At 38.9% G+C, this 25,386-nt stretch overlaps 1 protein-coding gene across 1 annotated transcript in view; it reads right to left on the reverse strand.

The window, feature by feature from the left end:
- Rpn13 (regulatory particle non-ATPase 13) overlaps nt 1-6,528 on the reverse strand; it is a 35,404-nt gene extending 28,876 nt beyond the window's left edge. The window contains exon 1 of the mRNA XM_083127615.1: nt 6,235-6,528. Within this exon, the coding sequence (XP_082983741.1) occupies nt 6,235-6,438 (204 nt within the window). The 5' untranslated portion in view covers nt 6,439-6,528. The remainder of the gene's footprint in view (nt 1-6,234) is intronic.
- Nucleotides 6,529-25,386: the final 18,858 nt, after the last annotated feature.

Genomic DNA, 25,386 nt, shown 5'->3' on the forward strand with positions numbered 1-25,386 from the left:
CATTGCAACTCCTTCAATTTTAGGCAGAACTTTTATTGGGATACATTTTTTCCTTAACATTTAAAGATTACCATCCATTGATCATGCACTTCTGCATTGTTCCAATTATTTTAACTGTTCAACTACAATTGCTTTAACAATAGAGAACTGATCACACGGGGTTGCGGAATTAATTTCTATACTTCCTACTTCGTATTATACTTGATTTAACATCAAACCTCCGTGGTTCAGACATCAAGAGTAGGCCAACAAAATGAGCTGCAATTAATTAGAAAGAGCAATGTTGGAATTCCCACCATGTGCAATGGAAAAAGTGGCATTCTAATGTTCACAGCATGGGCTTAACTTGGGACCTAACTGGGGGGGGGGGGGGGCAGAATTAAAATAGCATCCAGGGCTAGTTTGCTATATAACTTTATATTTGTGAAATAATATCCCAAGAGGTTAAACAAAAGTATCATTAACTTGTAAATTTTAACAGACCTGACAAATTTGGGGGAGACGTGGTTTAGAGTGCACTTCATAATTTCATCTCTTCGATGAAATGATACTTATCTTTTAGGTTAGAAGAAAAGCTATACTCGCGTTTAGGCATATCTACATTCCAAACATTGTAAATAACCATTTGCAAGCAGCATATGTAGCAGATATCAAATGCTTCTTCTTGTAAAACCACAGAACAATGACCATGATACATAAACGACCCACACCAAGCCAGGGAGACATGCATATAGTGAAACCACAAGCAAAAGAGCCTGTGCAGACCTGCGACTCCTGTGCATCATACTCCCGCATGGAGGGAAGGGGTGGAGTGGAACAGGATTTCTCATGGCCAGAGTTGAATCGATTGAGAGGAAGGTGCACGGAGGCTTTTGGTCGAATGTTCCTTTCCTTGTGGTCATTCTATAGCTAACAGCAGACTGTCACTGGTATCAGAAGAGTTCAATGTTGCCAACATAAGAACTATAAATCAGTTTGTTACTTTTTAGACATAATTTAAAATAACATGGAAGAACTGAAAATAGCTTGGTTATAAATTTAAAAAGAGGAAGACACAAAAATACGGAACTTTCGGCCATCCCAACAGAAATCACAGGGACATGGGTCATGTAAGCCAAAAGAGGACTGTCCCGTATTTAACAGGATGAATGGCAGGCTTATTCAAAAATTTCTTATACTTCAGTATTGAGATCTTCCAGTTATGCAAAAAATTAACGGTCTGGTAAAGTGTAACAATATAAGATAGCCACGTCAGTTGTGGAGAACAGCTGACGCATCTCAAAGTAAGATGGTCTGTTTACAGAGGGTCACATTTCCAACCTTCAGTTTTAATTAAGATTTTCTAGAGGTTCTATAATGTAAAAATCGGTTCATCATTGTTAATGAAATGCATGGGTAACAGTGCGATCTCCGCCGAACAGATTTCTTCATTTTTACAGAAGAAACTACTTACGGAAATGAGTTTCTGTAGCATTCTGAAAGTTTGTGGAGGTATTTTCTTCCATCGTAGAATCTATTCGACCGGGAATTCATGTATTTTTGAAGAAAAATATCTCTCCGATGCACAATGACCGTTGCTTCCTCTACGTGAGCTGGATGTTCCATGAAACATATGTCCCCCTGTCAGTGTTTCCAAACACGCCGTTGTCTTGCAAGAAGTGAAGGTGATTTTTTTTTTCAAAACTGATTGCATTATTTTACGAACAAAATTTTAACTATGCTTGCCTAACCTAACCGAACCGAACCTAACCTTGTCGGAAATGGTTCGTGGGACTATCCGTAAATGGTTTTTGGGGCTATGTGTCAATGGTTTGTGGGGCTATTCAGGTATTTTTCGGTTACGAAGGTTGGAAACACTGCATACCTACATGATGCATGATGCAACTCAAGCTGTACCTGCCATATTGTGTGTTATGGAAGCAAAAAAACGAAGAACAATAATTACTGTTAATGTGAAAAATTGAAATTATCTTTGTGAAAAAAGCTAAATGGCACCTTAAAGTATCTTTCGCAATGCAGAATAGGTAAGTATGAATGTTAAAAAGGACGAAATAAAAGAGTGAGAGGTGTTCGGTGGAGATCGCACTGGTACCAATGGATGTATGATATACATTGCTTCTATTTTTAATGTACAGCAATAGATTATAAACATGGTCAATAAAGCTGAGGTAACAGTTTCATAGATCGGAGACACATTTCTTCAATTTTACACAAGAAACTACTTACGGAAATGAGTTTCTCCAAGGTTTACGACGTTCGAGGTATTTTCTTCCTAAAACTTCACCGTAGAATGCAGCAAAACAATAAATAATCAGTTTTGATGTAATAATATTGCCTTTTGTGTAGATCGAGAACATTATGCCATCATTTCCATTATGTACCTGCAGATGGCTCTAGCATCGGAAGTCATGCGATCTTGCTAGTGGAATCAGGGTTTCCAAATGCACGCTTCTTTTCGTGAAACGTGCACTTTTTTTTTTTCTTCGAGAAAATGGCATGTCATGGATGTGACTTTAGGTTATTATCGGGCGTAGAAGATCCCTTGGATTATTGTATAAGGAATTCAATAAACTAAATCCCAAGCCAAGGAAAAATTTCCTGGAGGAGAAAATCGAGAAAAACCGATGTTGTCCGGATATGCATGATTGAACGTACTGAGGACATTTTTCGATGATGAAGCACATATTTAGGGGTGAAATGAGTGCTAATGGAACCTAACCTAGTAGGCATACCTCGTTCCTATGAATTTTTAGTGACAGAAAAAAAAAAACTTACCCTACGGATGCCGGCTGTCTGCTAGCACGGTTGGTAACACTTTCCTATACCGGAGATGGATTTCTTGAAATTTACAGGAGAAAGTACTTACGCAAATCATTTCCTGTAGCGTTGTTGATGTTCGGGAATGTAGTTTTGATCCATTTTAATGCGAATGCATGTGGTTTTCTACGAAAATCTATTTCCGACGCGCTATTGCTGCTGCCGCAATTTGCTTTCTGCACGAGAGCACAATACGCGCTATTGCTGCTGCTACAAGATGACGTGTCGAGGATGCGTCGTGAAATTGTTGCCGGGTGTGAAGATGCCATGGAATTTGTAATTCCGATGTTGTCTGTATATGCTAAATTGAACGAAAGGAGTGCTAATGGAACCTAACCTAACCTAGTAGGCATACCTCGTCCCCGTGATGGTTCATGGGGCTATCGTATGTAAGAAATAGACATTATTTTCGTTAGAAATCCATTATTTCACCTAAAGAAATGTTCCGCAATGCAGAATAGTATGTTAGCAATGTAAAAAATTTTGAAATAAATCATTGGTAGGTGTCTCCGGTATAGTAAAGTAGTGATTGAACATACTGAGGACATTTTTCGATGATGAAGCACATATTTAGGGGTGAAATGAGTGCTAAGGAAACCTAACCTAACCTCGTAGGCATACCTCGTTCCTGTGAAAGATTAGTGACAGAAAGTGTAAAAAAAAAATATTTTTACCCTACGGATGCCGGAACGCCGGCTGCAGGCAAGAAGGATGTCTCATGGAATAAATACGTTAAAGATGCTGTGAAGGTAAGTTAATCTCTTAATTTTTACTAACGTAACCTAAACAAACCAAACCTAACCTAACCTGGCTAACTTTGCATGTTTCGTGACTTGAAAGTATAATTTCAAAAACCCAATAATTCGTGGAACATAGGAATTTTCATGCACAATAGAGTTGGAAACACTGATATTCGAAAACAAAAGAAGCGTTATCATTCGCAAAGCAAGCGATATCGCACCGTGGCGTGCTTTCTGTAGCATTCAGGAAAATGGCTTATTTTAGCAGAAAATGTGTTTGTTTTCGTGCAATAAGCATAATGGCACCTTCGACTATGTTCCGCAATACATAATTGGTAAGTACTAACCACGAGAAACACAAAATATCTGATTTAAATGTGTCTCCGATCTATGAAACTGTTACCTAAAGCGAAAACAATAAAAGTTAGTTCAAAAATATCTGACAAAAATTTACAGAGAATCTTTTAAATTGCGGATAGATTTGAAAGTTCGGAAAATCATCTGCAATTTAGCAGTACAGTTTTTATGCATTCAAAGCCAAGGACAATAAAATCAAGCTGTTCATTTCATCATAATGAATTCACGTTAGAAACCGAAACCTAACATAGCAATGAATACTTCCATTTAGTGAGGGAGAAACTATATATATATATATAAGAAACAACGAAGTAGCACTCGTACAGGCACCTTTACAGGGTATTTTAGCAATGCAGATCCTATCATTTAAAAAACAAGAGTGGCAAAAATCAATTATTAATTCTGTTTTCGGCATGAGTTTACAATACCGGACCACTCTCCAATTTCTATGAAATTGCGCCTACTTACTTATTTCGGTGTCCTGATGACATATCTGTAGTTCATATTTGGCGGTCACTTCTTAAAATTGTACATTTACGTGTAGAACTTGTAACATAACCTTGCGATTTACCACGGTGATTGTCTATACAAAGCAATTCGGAACCATCTTTCTTTCCTAATTCGTTAATGGTCTTCCTTTACGCACAACAATCTTGCTACCTGGTTTATTGACGTCAGACGAGGAATGCCTACGAGACGAGGAATGCCTACGAGGTTAGGTTAGGCCTGTTAGGTTAGGTTCCATTAGCATAAATAGAAAGAAAAATTAATATTTTTCCTAACAGAACTATACCTTGTCTTGCCTAACAACAAAAGATATTCCGTGACGTCAGAACACAATGTTGCTAAAGTGTTGTGCGATAAATGACACCTATTCGTTGCGTTCTCTACAGCGTTGCCACACTGTTGCATTCTTAGTTGTGCAAGAATGGCGGGACAGAAGAACGTTAATGTGCTGCAGTTCTTTCGATGGAGTGTGGAGGAGGATGGACGTGGCCTCATTAACAAATTAATGGATTTCGGTGTTTTGCCGCAGGAAGGTGATTACATGTGTCCACGCGGGCACGTTTTACAATTGTGCAAGGACCGTGCGTCGGTTGACAACTACACGTGGAAGTGTAAGAAACTGTTTGTATTGTCGAAGAAAAAAAGTCGGGCGTGCAATTACTCCGTTTCGGTTCGAAAAGGAACTTTCTTCGCTAGATCTAAATTGTCTCTGCTACAGATATGTGTGTTCGTCAAACTGTGGTCCTCCAATTGTGCACTGAACATTATTTGTGAGGAGGCTGAGATTTCACATAAGACAGGTATTGACTGGGCTTCCTTTTGTCGGGAGGTTTTGGAACATGCGTTCTACGATAATAGGGAGAAGATTGGAGGTGAAGGCAAAGTTGTAGAAATAGACGAGTCCAAGTTTGGCCGCAGAAAATACCATCGCGGTCACCGTGTTGAGGGACAATGGGTTTTTGGCGGGATTGAAAGAGGAAGCGGGCGGTGTTTTCTTGTTCCCGTCGAGAGAAAGGGACGCGGGAACTTTGATATCTTTAATTAAGCAGTGGATTCTCCCGGGTACTACAATCATTTCCGATTGCTGGAAAGCTTACGATCACCTACAACAGGAAGGTTTCAAGCACCTCACAGTTAACCATAGTATCAACTTCGTCGATGCAGATACCGGCGCTCACACCAATAGCATAGAGTCGACTTGGAAGCATGCAAAGGACACTTTGAATTCTTCAGGGACAAAAAAAGTATTTTATTCAGGATATCTAGCGAAATATATATTCTTAAAGAGGTGCCTACATTCAAATTTGGATCGCACAGCTGAATTCTTCAGGCTCGCCGGAATGCTCTACAACTCCCTAAAACCCCCCGACGATAACCAAGAAATTGAAAGTGACAGTGAGGGAGAAGACCATGTGGAATGTGGACTCGTTTGATTAAATTAAAAGTGACAGTGAGGGAGAAGACAATGTGGAGTGTTTACTCGTGTCATTTGGTAAGTTTGGCAACAGTGTATTGCACGTTGATGGCATGTTGGGAAAATGGCGTCTTCCGTTGAGCTACTGTTCTTATGGTAGAGTAACGTAACGTAACGTAAAAAAAACATAGTTTCTTTGTTTTTTTTCTCGATTTCCATACTCGACCGCCAATTATTAAATGCAGATTCGTGATTAGAAGTTCAGAATTAGTGAGTAGGCGAAATTTCATAGAAATTGAAGAGTGGTCCGGTATTGTAAACTCGTTCCCTGTTTTCTTCTATATATCAACAAAAGAATGAATGACTTAATTATTTCAACGATGAATTTGTAATACTTACATCTTCGGTTGCACCTGACTGGCGATCTTTCCAACAAAAATGAATTAGCCCATCGTCTGATTGATATAGGTACAGTAAGCCTTTTCTTTTATCAGGATGAACCATTTTACCCTTAAGTGACATTTTTCCAGCCCTAAATTCCACAAGATTCTTTGTCTGTGAACGTGAGGATGTATTTCCAAATAATGCTCCACCAACCGGCATCTTGAATATTCTTTACAACCACAATATCTGAAAAACCCTACAACAATATAGCGAAAACGTCATGCAATGATGAGCAGGAAAGGTAGCGACCAATTGTCCTTCATCAAAGAGCAAGTGACATAAAGTCTGGTATTGGAAAAACTAATAATTCTTGATTACTTACAACTATAATGAACTATTATTAGTAGCAAAATCGTATATATAATTACATTTATATCAAATACTAAATTATCAGTATTAACTGAAAATTATGATTATCTGGTAATGTCCGGCTTGGGACTAATTGTAAGATCTAATGATGGAAAAGAACAAATGATATACTAAATTCGATTTGTTCCAATATTGCCAAGTCGTGCTGGTTACGGATAAGAACGCTTGTTTTATGGCCGAGTCTGCTGCCACGCACGTTTCAGCAGTAAGAATAAGCATCAAATTTGCTGCTGCCACGTAATTCGTCTGCTAAGAGGATGTTACAAATGTTAAGAACAGATTAAAACGAGAGAAATGCAAGTTTATGGTTAGTGGGAATGAATGTACAGGTAATTTAGAACCTTTTTCTTTAGAAAGCATTTAACGATATTATTTTAATGCTAATAGAACTTAACCTAACTAGGAGAGCATTTAGCTTTATTATTAGAAGAATGCTGAGGGACCTAATCTTAAAACATTTTTGTGAAAGTAATCGCTACAACTTCACAGTATGTGTTATAGACGTAATTGCATACATAGCGTGATGAAATCACGATAAAACAAAGACCGAGTCGGCTGCCACGCGCATCTTCTTTGAGGTTCCAGCAGAAAAAGAACGTGGCAGCAGACACTGCCTTGTTTTATTTTGCCTCGCATTTTGTGCCACTTTTGGCTAATTTGTGAATATGGGGATTAGTGATGATATGATGAAATTGATGAAGGGACACTCACAAACGTCCATGTCCAGTCTGGGATTCGAACCCGCGACCTGTGGCGTCGTACCGCGATGTCCTAACCACTCCGCCACTGGGGCCGGCTAAATACGCTTGCAACTTGCCCCAAGCAGCTGCTATTGTCGAAGTGAAAGTACCGCAATTATATATATATATATATATATATATATATATATATATATATATATATATATAAAACATTAAAGAAATGAGGGATTCCGTCATGGTTGTGAAAAGAAGAGTAGAGCGCTCATTGGTCGAGCCCTCTCGAGTTAGGACTTTTTGTTTGTTCGCTTGCTTCAGAGATTCCCGGGACAGAGTACGCCGAAGAGAGACTGGCATTCGAGAGTTTTGTTGATAAGGAAATTCTTCCACCCCGTAACCATAACTTAGTTATTGCTTGCGTCAATAAGATCGAATATATTAGTTTTATTCATGTTCTTAAGTTTCTTCGTTATCACTTACATGTAACTTTTATATATATATATATATATATATATATATATATATATATATATATATATATATATATATATAAATGTATATTTGACTGTAGTTTTTCAGCTTTGCACCAGTTACATTTGTTTTACATTTAATAATTATTTCATAATTTTATAATGCAATATTTTCTCTCAATGTAGTTGGTAAATACATATATTACTTTCTTAGTTGAGTTCCTCAAAAGTGTTGACAAGGCGTATGCGCCGTTATATCCTGCTTCTTTTAAATCTCTTAAGAAATAATCACGTGTAGTTATATTAAGACAACATTCAAACATAATATGATCAGGTGTTCCTTCAGTTACACTACACTGACAGATTGCGGATCCTACAATCTTCCTAGTGTATACAAGTCTTTAGAGGCTAGGGTGTAATTAAGCTGACATCTAAGAAGGCTTGTTAAAGAGTTTCTTGAAAGGTTAATATCTTGATACCAAGGTTCTTTAGGTATAAGTGGTTGAATTGAATAATATTACATGTAACTTAACAATTGTTATTATTCCCCTCCACCTTTATCTGCGTAGCCAATGTTTCCATTGTTTCTGTATGTCGTTGCCATGGAACTGAAACTTTTCAGACTAATATGAAACAACATGCATACTACGATAAATATGTTAATATTTTGCCAACTGAACTTTTCTTTTGTCAGAAACATGCTGCTGAGAATATCCAGTTTTGTATAAGAGAGGTAATTACAATGTTACGCTAATTATGAATTATCATTCAACTATAACGATTGTGTTTTATCAGTTTTACTTGTTACATGAGGTTTCCTAAGTTCTAATTAAAATCATTACGTTTCTATTCATAAACTTGTATTCTTTCGTCTAATATCAAGGAATCCGAAATCTGAAAGCTTACGAAATAGTAGACTAAAAGAGGAATATGAATTAAGAGTTTCTGAAAATGAAATATTTAGAAAACATTTAGAGCTAAAGAATGGAGAAGATCCGATCCGATCCGCGATTTTTGCGGTTTTACATTTTCTTGGAAGTTTCGTTGCCGTGCCTTCTTATTTTGTTATTGTGCCCTTTTCTCATGTCCTGTTTTGATTTTTCATTGTTTTGGGTCGATTTTACTTTCGCACAACTGTCATGCAAACTGGGCAATTGACATTTCATATATGGAGTAGGATTTACTTATATATTTCTAGAACTAGGCTAGATAGCTAGACCTGATCATAATCTAATATATTGGTAATTACACACTTACATTTCATCTTTTCGTTATTCAATTTGTCACCCATCCGTCCTTTGATTAACGGCGATGATGCTTGGCTTTTCGTGCATGCCCTTGCTGCATGAATTCGGTGTTTTTATGTTTATTAAGTAATGACATTTATAAATCCCTCTTCTAGGATCCCGTTAGCCTATGTTGTGAATGGAAGGATTCGGATGGTTGCGAAAGAGGTTAGTTTTATAACGCCCCGCTCCGTGGGGAATCGGAAAGCAAAGGAATCACACATAACACTAACAGTCTCCTTTACTCGACATTCGACCAGATCCCTTTCTGTGGAGATGTTGGTATTTGTCCCTATTAAAATGTCATATGACACCCTATTAATCACGTTCCGGATGGTAAGTAACGTAATTATATCTATTTGCATACATTTTACTCTGCAAAATAGTTTTATGCATACCTATATGTTAAATACATGGTGTTGTATAAAGGTGAAAATCTGTTCACAACACACAAATAAATACATTTCGCTTCAATTTCAATCCTCACATTCCACACTAAGTAACCTCAGCTCAATCTCCCGGGAGAGCTCGTTCTCTTGTCACTCACCGAGGAAAATGATTCGTCCACTTACGAGAGGTCTCGCATCTCGAAGGTCGTTCGCAACGCACCGAAGGCCTGAGTATACACAAGGAGAGGTAGCCTATGTATTTATATAGTGCTCCAGTGGATTATTTCAGATACATCTATTGTATTATTTATATAACACATTTCCCTTTCAGCAAGAAGTTAGAAGACACACAAGACCACACATGAGGGCTTCCTCGATAGCCTGGTGGTTAAGGCTGTCTCCTTGCAGTCAAGGTTTCCCTGGTTGGATCCCGGTGGAGGCTCCATGTCTCAAATAGGAAGGAACTATAGTGCCGTTGCATTGCTCGAATGTTTATCTTCCGAATGCAATGGTGGTGTCATATTCACTGTCACTCATTGCAGTCCAGATATAGTGGAGCATTTCATGTCAAAATACCCCTGAATCTCAATTTTTAAAATTAAATGCAATGATGTAACTTTATTATATCTTGTGAGTGAACATTCTAAAAATTGTCATTTGGATAAAATTTCAAGAATGATACATAATTAAGTTAGAAGGTACAAGATATTTTACATATTGTTTATTTTAACTTTTTAATTTAATTTTGGGAAAGTAAATCTGGGAAAGTATTCTAAGGGTAGTTATGTTTAATCAACAGTGTTTAGTTTAATAAATGAGGCTAGACTTAGGTGATTAAATAACTCTGATGATACAAATTTAAGCAATTATAATAGAATAAAGCGAGAAGTTAACTGCACGTTTAGAAGTAAAAAAAGAGATTAGTTGAAAAGTAAAATTAACGAAATTGAAACAAACAGCAAAAATAAAAATATCAGAGATTTATATAAAGGTGTAAATATACTTAGAAAGGGAGTAAACTTGATAAAAGATAAAAAAGGCAATTTTTTGGCTGACGCAAGCGATGTTTTAAATAGATGGAAGAACTACTTTAATGGCCTCTTAAATGTTCATGTAGGAGATAAATCAGATGTAAATGAACTACACACAACAGAACTTAACTTAACTGAAGTCAAAGATGCTATTAAAAGGCTAAAGAATAACAAAGCACCTGGCATTGATTTAATACCCGCTGAGTTAATTAAATATGGTGGGAATTCGTTAATATGTCAAATTCATAAATTAATATTTGTTTAATATGGAATAAAGAAGAAATCCCTCAACAGTGGAAAGAATCCATAATTGTTCCTGTGTTTAAAAAAGGTGATAAAATGAACTGCAATAATTACCGTGGAATTTCTCTACTCTCAACAACATATAAAATATTATCTAACATTCTTTTAGCAAGACTAACCCCATATGCTAATGAAATTATAGGTGATTATTAATGTGGATTTAAACGTAACAGATCAACAACAGATCAAATTTTTCACATCAGACAGACACTTGAGAAAAAGTGGGAATATAATCAAAATGTCCATCAGCTATTCATTAATTTTAAAAAAGCATATGATTCGGTGAAAAGAGATAAATTATATAATAGGCTATATTAGTCGAGTTTGGAATACCTAAGAAGTTTGTTAACATGATAAAAGTATGCACCAGTGAAACTAAAAGTAACATTCGCGTGGATATTAATATGTCTGACAAATTTGCAATTCATGATGGGTTAAAACAAGGAGATGCATTACCTCCATTGCTCTTTAATTTTGCCTTAGAATACGCTGTTAGGAAGGTAAATGAAATTAACGAAGGACTGAAATTAAACGGTGTGACTCAGCTGTTAGCATATGCAGATGATGTAGACTTACTTACTTATGTACCTGTACCTGTATGTACCTGTAATTACAATTAAGAATAATGCTAAAATATTTTTCAAAGGAGCTAAAGAGATAGGTTTGGAAGTTAGCAAAGAGAAAACTAAATACGAGTATATGCTTACAGACCGAAACCAAGTGTTAGGTAATAATCAAAATCGAATTATTGATAACAACTCGTTTGAACAAGTTTCCAAATTCAAGTACTTAGGAGTAATACTAACAAATGAAAATGATGTTAAATAGGAAATAAAATGCATGTTACTTATCTCTTCATAAACTTATGTCGTCTCGTCTAATAAAAGTTAAAATATTCAAAACATTAATTTTGCCTGTAATATTATATGGATGCGAAACTTGGTCTCTTACATTGCAAGAGGAACATAAATTGAGAGTATTTAAAAATAAGATCCTTAGGAAAATATTTGGACCTAAAAGGGATGAGGAGACAGGTGAGTGGAGAAAGTTACATAATTTAGAACTACATAATTTGTATTCATGTCCAGATATTATTAGAATAATTAAATCAATAAGACTTAGATGGGCAGACCATGTGGCACGAATGGGAGAGGAAAGAAGAGTTTACAGGATTCTTGTTGGGAAACCTGATGGTAAGAGACCTGTAGTAAGACCAAGAAGAAGATGGAGGGATAACGTTGAGATGGACCTAAAGGAAATTGAAAAGAGTAATAGATCTTGCTCAGGATTGGGACAGATGGAAGGCCTGTTTCAGGCCCGTAGCCAGGCAGGGGCTAGGAGGGCCGAGCCCCTCCCCTGGAAATGCCGTTAGCTCCCCCTGACATTAGGTAAACTATTTTGCATAATTTGTTTGCAGTGAAGAGTGAAAATGTAGACAACTCACAATTTTAAGGATAAATCCACAGAATATGAACAGCATCTATTACATTCGCTCATTTTGTTTATGAGCAGAAGTAGCTGCAAGTATTTAGAATATTCTCTAGACTTCAGAAAGTTCTTTCATATGAGAGCTCTTTTATCTGTACCTTCACTGTCCCTGTTGCGACCTCCCGTTAGACAGAAATCTGTGAGTTTGACGTCATCATGCAAATTCCCTCCACATCTGCGTCAAAGGTCAACAGATCCCAAGTTTTGGGAAGGAAGGGGAGTTTCATTGCTTCGGCCAGGGGCATGGACGTCCGCAGGATTTTTTCCAGGGAGGGGCAAGGAAGGTATTTTTTCCCAGGGGGGCAAACAAGGCACATTTTCCCCAAAAATAGTGTTGTTCCCTAAAAAAAATTGCTTAAATTTGAATTTATGGTGTTCATGCAATAATTAACACATATTATTGTGGTTAAAATGAAGTTATATGTGTGAAATACATAATTTTTGGTTGACTTTCATTTTCCAGGATAGGGCATGGCCCCCCTTGCCCCCCTTCCGGACGCCCATGGTGATGATTTCAGTACCAGTCAATTAACACTGCAAGAGATGTTTTAAAAGATGTATAAAAATGTAGTATTTCTGTAGTATATGATATTTATAAATTAATGAGCCCCCACACATAATTTACATTCATTTAATACTCTTAATTTTTTAAAAAACAAACTTGGTTTACAAAACCCCCTCTGATAACCCGTGAGCCCCCCTAGAGATCAATTCTAGCTACGGGCCTGGCTTGTGTTGCTGCAGCCATGAACCTTCCGGTTTAAGAAGGCTAGAGAGTTAGTTTGTTAGTTAGTTTAAAAAATCATTGCACAGAAAGTGGCAATAGAATAGTTATTTTAATGTGAAAAATGTAATTTGTGTGTCCCATCCGTGAGAGTGGCTGGCCACAGAAATTATATTTCTGCTTTTCTGATTCCATGCTGCTTTTCTACCTATCAAGGCTAAACGCGACGATGAAGTTGAGTAGTGTTAAATGAACGGGAACTCATAAAGGAACAACTCCAGGCCAGGCCAGGACTCGAACTCAGAAACTTCGATAGTAAGATTGTGAGTCGACCGCCCAACGTACTGGAGTACAAACAAGGCAGACTGGCAGTTTCTCTCTATAGAATTAGTTAGGTGCAGTCTGCGCATCCGACACTCATTCAATAAGTGCTTAGTGTACGCGTACACTTACAACTTCCGAAGAAATAGCATATTGCATATTGAAGCTAGCAGCAAAGTAACTCACCACAAGAAGTAAGTAAGGATTTTCATCAACCTAATAATGTTTAATATCTGTTGATTGAAAAATATCTGCAGAATAAAACTCAATATGGTCAATGACAGTCTAGGTCTTAATTCTAAAAATGTACATATTTCACGCGAATTAAGCAGATAATGTGAAATATGGTTTCTCTGGCATCTATCGATGAAAATATACATGATGAAAATTCATAATGTATATTTGCTACATAAATATTCGAAAGATATTTTTATTATAGTTCCACCCAGAAATACCACGTCATTCGAAAAGCCACACCAACGAAGAAATGTATCCTTTCACAAAAGTTATTCGGGCCCAGGTTCAAACCCCATGGTTGCATTACATTTTCCCCTTTGGACATAATTAATAATCATAATTATTTCTGTGTTATTATTCTGTTTCTTAACGAAACACATGAATCGTTGCACAGGTCTCGAATACGCTGCTGCATCTATGATGAAATACAGCGATCCAGAAGAGATCATGGGCAACAATGCAGCCGCCATTACCTCGTAAACCTGCATTCATAACCTGAAGGAAATGTCGCGCTTAGGTGCATGCTGCTTAAACGACTGTGATACTTCCATCGTCGTCGCCCTGTAAACAAGGGGTCCCCGGTTCGATACCCGATGGAGGCACATAGTGATTCGGATCCCACTTTAAACTGTAGGTCCAGTTCCGATTAGCCTTACTGTGCGTAAAGTGGACTTAAAATACCAATTTAATCAATAAATCAATATACATCCATGTTCATTTTCGTTGCCTAAGTACTAAATGAAGTGTGATGAAGAATAACTACGTAGGCAATGATAACTTTAACTCGTATATCTTCTCTGTTCTTGCGAGGTGCACAGATGTACTGAGCACTGCGCAGAAGCTAGGAGGAAGAAAAACAGACAGATTTTTCAGAGAACGCAGTGGAGAATCGAGATGACCTGGAGGAGAGTGTCACCGTCCGGAATTCCTGTAGACTCTCCCTGAATCAGCAATTAAATTTATTTCTGATATGAAAACTTTAGACTTTTCTGTTTCGAAGTGTTGCCAGCAGGTCAATACAATAGTAATAATAATGAAAGGAAAGAAACAAGAATCTGGAACGGTTTGAATTTGAACCCGTGAAGCCCAATTCACTGAAAAAAGGGTTAAGATTCGAGTATTTTGTCCATGATTGCGCAAGTTAGCATGTTGTGAGAAATACTTACTTTTTGCGCATTGTACCGTACTTCACCTAAACTATTCGTCACCACACTCTGTCCCGAGTATCTTCGCAGCAACCGAACCGAACGAAAACAAGTCTCTGCGCAAGTAATGACACGAGATTGCTCCACCAATGAACACGTGAGAGGGAATGGGGCTGCATGGAGGGGGAAGCAACTGCAGTTACTCGACCCCCCTTTCCTCTACCGATATGCGCTCGCTGCCTTCCTCCACAGATTCCGGGGACAGAGTATAAGCTTCTCTGGGTTTAGACTTGATAGAGATTTACTCCAGGTGAACTACTACTGAATGCAGTGTTTCCAACCTCGTCATTGTGCATGGTGAGGAGTGATGTGGAAGGCCAATCTTTGTTGATGGCTGATTTGAAGAGAATATAGGCTATATTATAATATTTTTGCCTAGTTATGTGTGCAGTTTTTAGTGCCTAGAAATGTGGACTCTAGTAATTGTTATCAGGTGTGCACATTTTCCCTATCTTTTTCAGCCCCTCTACCTTACCCCTCGCTACGCGGCTGTTGACACCTAAATAGGAGTCAAGTCACATCGCGGATGTCCCAGGCACGCCACTGTTCTGATGTTTCATCTGGTGAGCATTTGTCAACTTTTCAGCTTGTGAGATTACAAATAGTTGGGCGCACCGTCGAAAGATGGCGTTGGAGTGGAGATCTGCACGCGCGCTCTATCAATCTCCGCAAGTTAGCCTCTCTGCCGAGTTGCCGCGGGTGTCATGTTCTGTGACGTCACAGCAACTCAAGGTTTGTGCCGTGAAGTGTGGAGGGATTTTTGTTCGCTGATAATTCACCGTTTGTTGGGCGAAATTCGCCGGATTTCGTCGCGGACTGAGACGAAATGGGTGCATGAATGTGCAGTGAGTGATGTTATTAGCAAGTGAAGAGGTGTTGTGAAGGGGGTGACTTAGCAGCATGGGGAAACCCCCACGTCCACCTATTCCACGGTCGGGGGGCACCAGAGCCGCCTGACTTCTAGCCTGCTTACGAACCTGCTTCAGCCATGCCACGGCGTAAAGGAAGCGGGGCCTTCCCTACTAAACGTAAGTAAACACATCTAATGCACTGTTACGTCACACAAAGAAAAGGATCTTCTTGCCACTGCAAGACAATCCAACCCCGACTGCATGACGTTGTATAGTTCCTACATAAATAGTTCCCGAAAGCCCTCGGGCAATGCTAACTAGACTGTTGGAATGTGGACGGGATTACCGAAGGAGGGGGCGTGAAGGACAAGAGGGGAAGATGTTATCCTCCTCCCTTCCTCGGAACGCTGCCCGCTACCAAAACAGAACTGTGCAAGGGTTAAACGCTCGAACAGTTCCTGTGTAACTTCGTCGAGCTCGTGTATTCCAACTCTCGTGTTTATCAGTATGAATGCTGATATGACCCTGGACCTGAGATAACGATGTTATCTTGCAGTTGTGATTCATGCAACAATTGGACAATTTTTCCTATTGTACATATTTGGTTAGGGAAAGAGCTTGGTAATAAAATTTTGATGTTCGCATAAACAGCTTGATAACGCTTTTAGAATGAATATCAGGCGTAATAACAGGTGCAGTTAGGTGAGACAAAAAGGTGTTGCCTAAAACGTTACGTCTTGTATAGTGAGCATCGGAGCATTCTTACTGTTTTTTTCGTTTCCGCAAGCATGCATGAATTCATAACTTTCTCCTTCCAAACCAAACGAGCTTTCTCGTAGCAGGTGCTTTGATTTTGTATATTGCGCGTAACTTCTGTGGACTATTAATTGAAAACGAAAGGTTGGACAATTCAAAATATGCTATTGAAGAACAATTTCTGGCCAAGAGTTGGTTAAAATGGGCCGTGACTCCCCATTGCACACGTAGAAATAAATACTTTGCTGTAATTGTTTACGATTTACATAAATACATGGGATAAAACTACCTTTATTTACACAAGAAAAGGCAGTGCAAACAAAGCTCAGAATAACAATACCTAATTTTTCGTGGTGCAGGAATTAGCGCGCCATGATATGATCCGAAACCAGGGGTCCTGAGTTCGAATCGTCTGAGCGTGGAATAAATCTCCCTGCTGCAAATTGTTGTTATTTCACGTATTTTTAACCACATTTGTTTCATCGTGACGACGAAAGCTCAAATATTGAATTGTAAACAAACGTTGTAAAATGTAACTGCATTGAATTATGGTTAGATTTGTTCATATTTTACAATGCGGTATGGTATTGTAACGAACTAATAATGGAGAACCATCTTCTTGGTTTGAGGTTTTGTCCACACTGGATTTTGGACCCACAACAACAAAAAATATATAGCCTATTTAGAATTCTTTGTAGAGCATTCACGTAGAACTTCGTGTGTTTGCTATTGTTTAGATTGTTTATTTGCGGTATTTACTATCACAGATATCAAGACAACAGCAATAGCACACCACACGGAGATTTACTTGAATGTTCTAGTATTAACTCTAAACAGATATTATTGTTTGAAAATTTAGAATATCGTGATGACTTCAAAGGAGATGAATTTTTAAAAATAACGTCGCTGCTACAGACGATAGGTCTAGTACAACCATAATAGTATTTTCAAGTCATACCGTGCCCCTTCCCTCACGAAAATATCTGTGCCCGCTGATTTTAAATTGGTTTTGACAGCCACTGGCGTACGCAGGATTTTTTCCGGGAAGGTGCTAGAATTGTAACGTTTCGTGTATTTGGAGCTTTTCACTCTATTAAAATTTTACTCAAAATGAAAAATGTTAAGGTCAGTTTATGGAGAGGTTGCATTTTTACCTTTCGGTTTTTATTGAGTTCTTAACAGTTGTTCTCAAAATTTCGGGCGGCGCTGTAGGCCCATCAGTTCCACTTGCGTACGTCACTGTTGAGAGCACTAGTAGACTGCTTATTTTGCGATTGCAATCAATATTATCTTACAATACAAACATATGGTCGATTCGTTAGGTTAGGTACATTTCAATCGTATGGGTTACGGGTACAGTGATCTTGAAGTGCAAGTCGAGCAATAACTGAATAGAAATATTCGAGTCAATTCTAACAGCAATGTATAGCAGCATATCACGCACTTCAAAAGCAGTATTTTCGAGACGTTGAACGAGCGCGTCAAATTGCGCTTGACTGTGAAATTCGTAAGGCTATTTTTTTAGAAGTGTGAATGTGATTTTCCAACCTTTCACGTATTTGGTGTTCTATCAAGAAGTGGAGATATAGGCTTCAACACCCTTTCCGGGGTGGGCATATTTTTTATTATAACGCTATCAGGAAACGCATTCTTACGAAGTATGCCCTGTTCTTGGAACAAAAATATCGAGGTTATCAAGCGTCTGACTTTGAAGCAGGTGGCCTTGGCGGGGAAGAGGGGGAGAGAGGAGCACAGTGAATTTTTCTTTCGTTCCCCTTCATCCAAGTGATTCCGTCGAGGCTTGGTTCAGTTCACTCACCATGCAGTACGGGAATTCTCGCCTCCGACAGGTGGAATCGAACTGAACTGTCAGTAATAGTTTTACGCCAGCACATTTGATTACTAACTTGAAATCAGTAGGCGAAATGTTGACCGAACAAATATATTAATTCAAGTACTCCATGTTTGCTTTAAAGCTTTTCTTCTTAAAACTAAAAGTACGTATTATCAAGGGCGTACCGAACGGGTAGGCTCATGGGACTGCAGTGACATAAAACCTTAGAAAATCGAGCAAATTTTGTACTTTTCCACAAAACACTTACAGTATATCCCTACAATTATTAAGGTTTTCGGAAATGTTTTACATATTCATGAAGAGATAAAAGTCAAAAGGGGTGCCATATCTGATGAATGAGGCTGAAGCTTTAAGATTTTCCATGTAAGTCTCGATTTTCTTCTGTCTTTGCAGCGTAAGCTGAATATTTTGTCATGTATGGAGATCGCCTTGAATGAACGTTGTCTTCGCGGTATCACCTTCCGATATGCACTCAAAATAGGTATTTAGTTTCATTAGAATGCCTGTCTTGAGAAGTTGGTTTTTCATACTGTAAAACATTTACCGTAATTTTACGGTGTGATATTACCAGCAGCCGGTGTTAAATGAACATCAACTTTCATGCACTCGTGCGTAAATTATTTTACATTTTAGTATGACTGCTCTCCTCACGATAACAATAAACGTTTTACAACAGTTCTACAATACATTTCAATAGCCTCCCCGATGGCGCAGTGGTAGCGTCGTCGCCTTGTAATCAAGGGGTCCCGGGTTCGATACCCGGTGGAGGCACATAGTGGTTCGGATCCCACTTTAAACTGTAGGTCCAGTCCCGATTAGCCTTACTGTGCACAAAGTGGACTTAAAACACCAAATAAATCAATCAATACATTTCAATATCCAACTGTTAAAGGCCAGTTAATTACATGTGACTGTTTTCATTGGATGTTCCATAGTTCCTGAATCAACTAGGGTAACCATATAATGGCCGTTAATACTTTGAAAACGGATAGTTATTTTTTTTTACGGTAGTTGGATGTCTAGACGGTCATTTTTCCAGTCAACCTTTTACAGTGTATTAATTCAGCACGTGTCCATGTGTCTACATAGCAATGAGCGTTTTGTACCTTTAGCAATTAAGTCTCGTTTGCGCATTTAGCGACAGAGGTTTCCCGCTGGTGTCCTTTGTTCACGAACTGTTGTGTTCCTTGTAAACCAGGTTAGCGTATTTGGCTTCAGCATCGTCATGTTTAGCCAAGAGCACAGTTTCACGCGTAGATTGTGATAGCAAACGACACACTAAGTGTCATTGTTTTGTATTTCATTGATTGTTGATTGATTTAGTTTCGAACAAGTGTTCTTGGTTTACCAGCCAAGTTAAGTCTGCGTTAGCGTTCAAAGTTTCAAGCGAATGAAAGATTAAGATGAGAGCAATGTATGCGTTCGAAACATCGCTCGATTTAACCTGGCTGGTAACCCTATATTATTGGCGTAGGCAGATTTTTTTTTCTGAGGGGATATAATTGTAAAGGTGTAGTTGCGTTCTGGGGGGAGGTAACTTGTAAAATATTGCGTAATTAGCATTCTTAACCTTCCTTTTAAAAGTTCTTCAAAGACAAAAATGGTGATCTTGGGTCATTTTAAGAGAAATTTGCAATTACTTTAGTTTTTCTCCGAATTTTTTTTATGACTGATTTGAAATTTTTGATTTTCTCAAAATTTCGGGAGGGGCTGTAACCCCATCAGCTCCCCTTGCGCACGCCAGTGCCCAAGTCGTTCTAAGCAAGTCGCCAGGGAAGGTACAATTCCTACTTATGATTTAGTTCATGTAACGCTCCTTGGCTAAACGCGACGATGGGATGAAAGGTGATAAGATGAAATGGATTGACAGAACACAACACAAGCTCCACAGAGGCTGTGAATTGAGGCGCCAGTGCCTCGTTGACCTGCAAGCCACCGGAGGTTACTATATAGAAATGAGGTTGACTATTGAGTACCTTCAGTGAAGGTCTCCGAAGTTTATATTTGAGGTTTGTTCCATTGGACATCGCGACTGCAATTCTAACCAAGCTTTCAGGCTTCCAGTTCTGCTTCAATTTATTTCTTATTAAAAGAACTGGTTCTATCCAAGTCTCTAATTTTCTTAAAGGATCTCCTTTCCAATAAAAATAAAGGAACTGGCTCCAGTTCAAATTATTCTCTAATAGAAAGAAGCTAGTTCCAGTTCGAGATATTGTATTTCCGAATACTATTTCCATTTATTATTTACGAATAACTAGTATACATAGTTACTAGCTCCAGGTAAATTTATTTTCGAATAAAATGGCTACTTCAAGCTCATAATATACCAGTAAGGTCCCACATCCTCATTACATCAACTACGGTGGGTTGAGCTTTGTCACATGTACTATATTCACGTGCAGATTCCTGCGCAACTGCTTCGATCGCCGCAACTGAATTGCGCACACTTTAGATCCAGGATTGCGCACAAATCTCACTGTCCTGTTTTCCGCACAGATTTTGATCGAACGTTGCCACTTTGATAGTTTTAAAGTCTGTGCGCAAGACTATATTTTTCTTTAGACAAGAAGAGAGAGGGAAATTAGAAATAAAATAGTAAATGATACCAATTTACTCAAACTCAAAAGTTAGGTTAGGTTAGGCTTAATGACTGTAAAAACACGTGTAAGTCCACACACACACAAACAAACACAACAGAGGTGAGGACGGCTTGAGAACATTTTACATCTGACAACATCGCCTCATTTTTTTGTGCGCAATCCTGTACATTGTAACAGCTTGTCAACGGCTTATCAGATACCACTGATAAAACCGGAAAAGTGTGCGCAATCTGGCTGTAGCCGCTTCGATACCCGGTGGAGGCATACGTTTTGCATTTAGCTAGAAACGAAGGGATCACATACTGTCTTACGTAAATTACCTTAATTGGCTGAATATGTCACGACGCAGGAAGCTACATGTGGCCTGGCACAATATTCAAAATTCTGCACACAAAAGCACCGACATACTTATACGACAGACTCCAATTTAGACACGACATACAAAACTACCCGACTCGACACTCTATGAAACTTCATCTGGACAGATTCTCAAAATCCATATTCCTGTCAACCTTCAAAGCTGCTTCCGCATTAGATGCAGCATTCTTACGTTGAAATCAAATCAAAAATAAATGATCAGATTTGAACCCGGGACGGCCATTTTGATGCGTGTGAATGAGTAAAATTGTCTTTATCTGTTTTTATAGTGTTAATTACTGAAATATTTAGAAGCGATAAATGTAATTCAATTCTTATGTTACGAGGGTCACTATTTATATTTTGAGCCTTGGCAACACTGATTGAAGTTAGGCGTGATTTGACGTTTGCACGGAATCGTCTGGCATTATTGACCATAACGTACTTCAAATGTTTTGTCAATAGCTTCATTTGTGTTGTTTATGTTGCCTTGGAGATTGCGCGACAACAATAAAATGGAATTAACTCGTGAAAATTTTCGTGCGATGATTTTTTACGATTTTCGACGTGGATTATCAAGACAAGAGTGCATCGATCAACTTACTTCCACACTTGGCGATGAAGCCCCATCCTTTGCCACTGTGAAACGCTGGTATAACGAATTTAATCGTGGCCGCCATTCGCTCACCGACGAGATTCGCGAAGGTCGTCCAAAATCAGTTGTTCAAGAAAACATTGATGCTGTGCAAAACCTAATACTGCAAGATCGTCATGTGACATACTGTGAGATTGAGGCAACCATTTGTATTAGTTCCACCAGCATATATAAAATATTACATGATCATTTAGCTGTGAGAAAGGTATGTTCTCGTTGGATCCCACACAATTTGACAAAAACAAAAAAAGACGCTCGCGTCAAATGGTGCAAACAAATGCTCAATAAATACAATCGTGGTGCTTCAAAAGACGTATATAAGATTGTAACAGGTGGCGAATCATGGATATATGCATATGAACCGGAACGTAAACAGCAGTCGACTGTATGGGTGTTTCAAGATGAACCCAATCCAACAAAAGTTGTTCGCGCTCGAAGCACATCGAAACAAATGGTCGCCTGTTTTTTCGGGAAATCTGGTCATGTGGCAACTGTGCCTTTAGAGGAACGTAGAACGGTCAACTCTGAATGGTACAGAACAATTTGTTTGCCAGAGGTCTTCGGTCAAATACGGAAAACAAACAAACGCCGTCGGATCATTCTTCATCAAGACAATGCCAGCTGTCACACATCTCGCCTAACAACCGACTTTATGAACAGCCAAAAAATCGAATTGATCGGTCATCCGCCGTACAGTCCTGACTTGGCACCCACTGACTTCTTCTTGTTCCCGAATGTCAAGAATAAATTGCGTGGACAACGATTTTCGTCGGCGGAAGACGCCGTTGATACGTTCAAAAACCATATTATGGAGGTGTCTGAAGAAGATTGGAAAAACTGCTTTGACAAATGGTTCGAACGAATGCAAAAGTGTATTGACCATAAAGGAGAATACTTCGAAAAACAATAAAGCAGTTTTCAATGCCAAATTCCTGTTTTTTCATTGTTAGGCTCAAAATATAAATAGTGACCCTCGTATGGTAGGAATTGTATTTTTGTTTGTTTGATTGTTCTAGATTTTGCGGGTTAAGTGGTACAGCAGCCACAGGCTGAACTTCGTCCATGAATAAAGAATTTCTAATAATAATAATTGTGGTTCCGATCCCACTTTAAACTGTAGGTCCAGTCCCGATTAGCCTTACTGTGAATAAAGTGGACTTAAAACACCAAATCAATCAATAAAAAGAATCCTTCGCAGCTACCATTCGAACAACCAGTAGGATTTTTCACAAGTGACGTGTATATGTTTACACTGACTTTGTTCTCACAGCGGACGGAGAATAGTTGTAAATCGCGCTGGTTACTCATTCAGCGAGGCGGATCAAGGAGCTGCGATGAGTGATCCAGTTAAAGATGAGCTTGGAACATGTCCACGTGACGGAGGCGCGGATCTATCTAACAAAGGCCTTCACCAAACAATTCGCTAATGTGATCGCGTTGTTTCCTGCTAACCGGAAATGGAAAAAAAATGGAAAAAGTTTGTTTGCGATTTGACTTGGGTTGCTGTAAATGAAGGGGGAGGAGAGAGAGAGAGAGAGAGAGAGAGGGAGGGAGGGAGAAGAAAATCTTTTGGTGAGGCGATGTTGTTGGCTTGTCTCCAAAGGAAACTGTCAAATATAAGCTTAAAAGTTGTTTTTCTTTCGTCTTTTCTTTCCAGGATGGAACTAAAGGTTTCTAATGCAGTGCAAATACTCTCTTTGGGAGCCCTTTTGTGCAAAATTAAGATCTAGAAGAAAATTGAAACCGGATTCTTTGCCATATCAGCACTGCCAGTGACGTGCCCAAGAAGGGAGGGTGTTGGGGGTGGTGTCAAAATCTTCCCCTTAAAAAAATAACGTGAAATGCTTGAAAATATGGGAAGATGAGGGTCGCTTACTAAAATAAGTAATGTAACCCCCCCCCCCCCTTTCGACAGTCTATGCCACACCACTGGCCTTCAAACCTCACGGTGATCCTCATGATAGTGGTCCGTGGATTGATGCAAAAATTTTCAGCTTGGTGATATATGGGAGAATAGAAGTGAGAAATTCCGTAATTTGGTATTTTTATGCACATTTCTAACTTCAAGGAAACCGAGCATTACATTTCCCCTCAGACAGAGCAAAACTTTATTAGATGGCTGATTACGTTTTGTAGGAGTTGTAGCTTTCCTCGCGATGTGATTCGAATAAGTGTTTTCGGGTTATCAGCCAGATTAAATCGGAGACCCTAACGCCGATTTAACCTGGCTGGTGATTACGTTTAGTTTAGTGTACGTGAGAAGAAATGAGTGTATTAATTCGACTGAGCACCTACTTTTTCCTCTATTTTTTACAGCACGTAATCTGTTTTGAGAAATGAGTGCGAGAGAGAGAGAGAGAGAGAGAGAGTGAGAGCGAGCAATTGATTTGTAATTTTCTCCCTCATTTTAGGGAGATTGCAGACCGAAGCGACAAGCAACACGCGACACATGTCATTTGGGAATGAGTAGGGAGACAAATTTATGGTAAATAAAAACTCAGGAGAGCGGTAAATAAAATGTTAGATCAGCGGTATATACCAGCGATGGAAAAAAAAATTGGCACACACTTTTTCATCATGAGAGGAAACATCATACAAAAGAGCTATAAATTGATATACTACTTCATTTTTATATACTGTACACATACGCAAGTACTTAGCTGTTCAACAAAAAATAAAACATCAACACGAAATCATTTCTAAATTGCATATTCGGGGGAAGAGAGGAATGCAGCTTGACAGGGAGCGAAGTTTTTGAACTGAGATTATGTGCATGGGAAATCCCAATTTGCAGAGTCTTCCTGATGTGATCGAAGATAAAACGTTCTTCAGCTGCAAGTGGTAGGAAACTTTAGGCAAACGTTTCGTTACAAATCGACAGTTTGCGCTCCCAACCTCGATTGCCGGTTTTTGCGTGTTTTCTACTTAATTTGATGATATTTCACGGTTATTTCGCAAAAAAGCGTTCATTTCGTGGAAAAGCACACATTTCGCATTACTTCACGAATAAAACTAATGCATATTTCATCATTGGGGGTGTAGTTACGTGCAGAATGTTCAAAATTGCATCTTTTTTTCACCTTTCGCGATTTCGCGCATCGCGAAAGTTCAATGTCCCTAGGAATGAGCCAATTAACAGCACCGTTTGACAGTGCAGCAACATGACAGGTCGCAGAAGCCTGCGTTCGATTGACGTGTCGCTTCGGTGTGAAGTCTCCCCGGAGAATTCACACCAAGCTGCAAGCGACAGGCCACAAATGACACAGATAATTCACACCGAAGCTGCAATCGACAAGCGACACTAGCCGATTCAATCAAAAGCAAAACATTCACCGCGCATGCCCGAACAAGAGCACGAGGCGTTATGATGCACGGTATTGTCAAAACGTGCCAGTTAGAGCGATACGCAAGCTACACGACTCGCAGCTTGTCGCGTCGCTTCTGTTCGAAAGGTTACATTGATTACTGAGGGTTTGCTTCGAAGCGACACGTGTCGCTTGTCACGTCTCGCT

Source organism: Lepisma saccharinum, chromosome 8 (assembly GCF_977018435.1).
Source record: "Lepisma saccharinum chromosome 8, izLepSacc3.1, whole genome shotgun sequence".
In the NCBI taxonomy this organism is placed as follows: Eukaryota; Metazoa; Arthropoda; class Insecta; order Zygentoma; family Lepismatidae; genus Lepisma; species Lepisma saccharinum.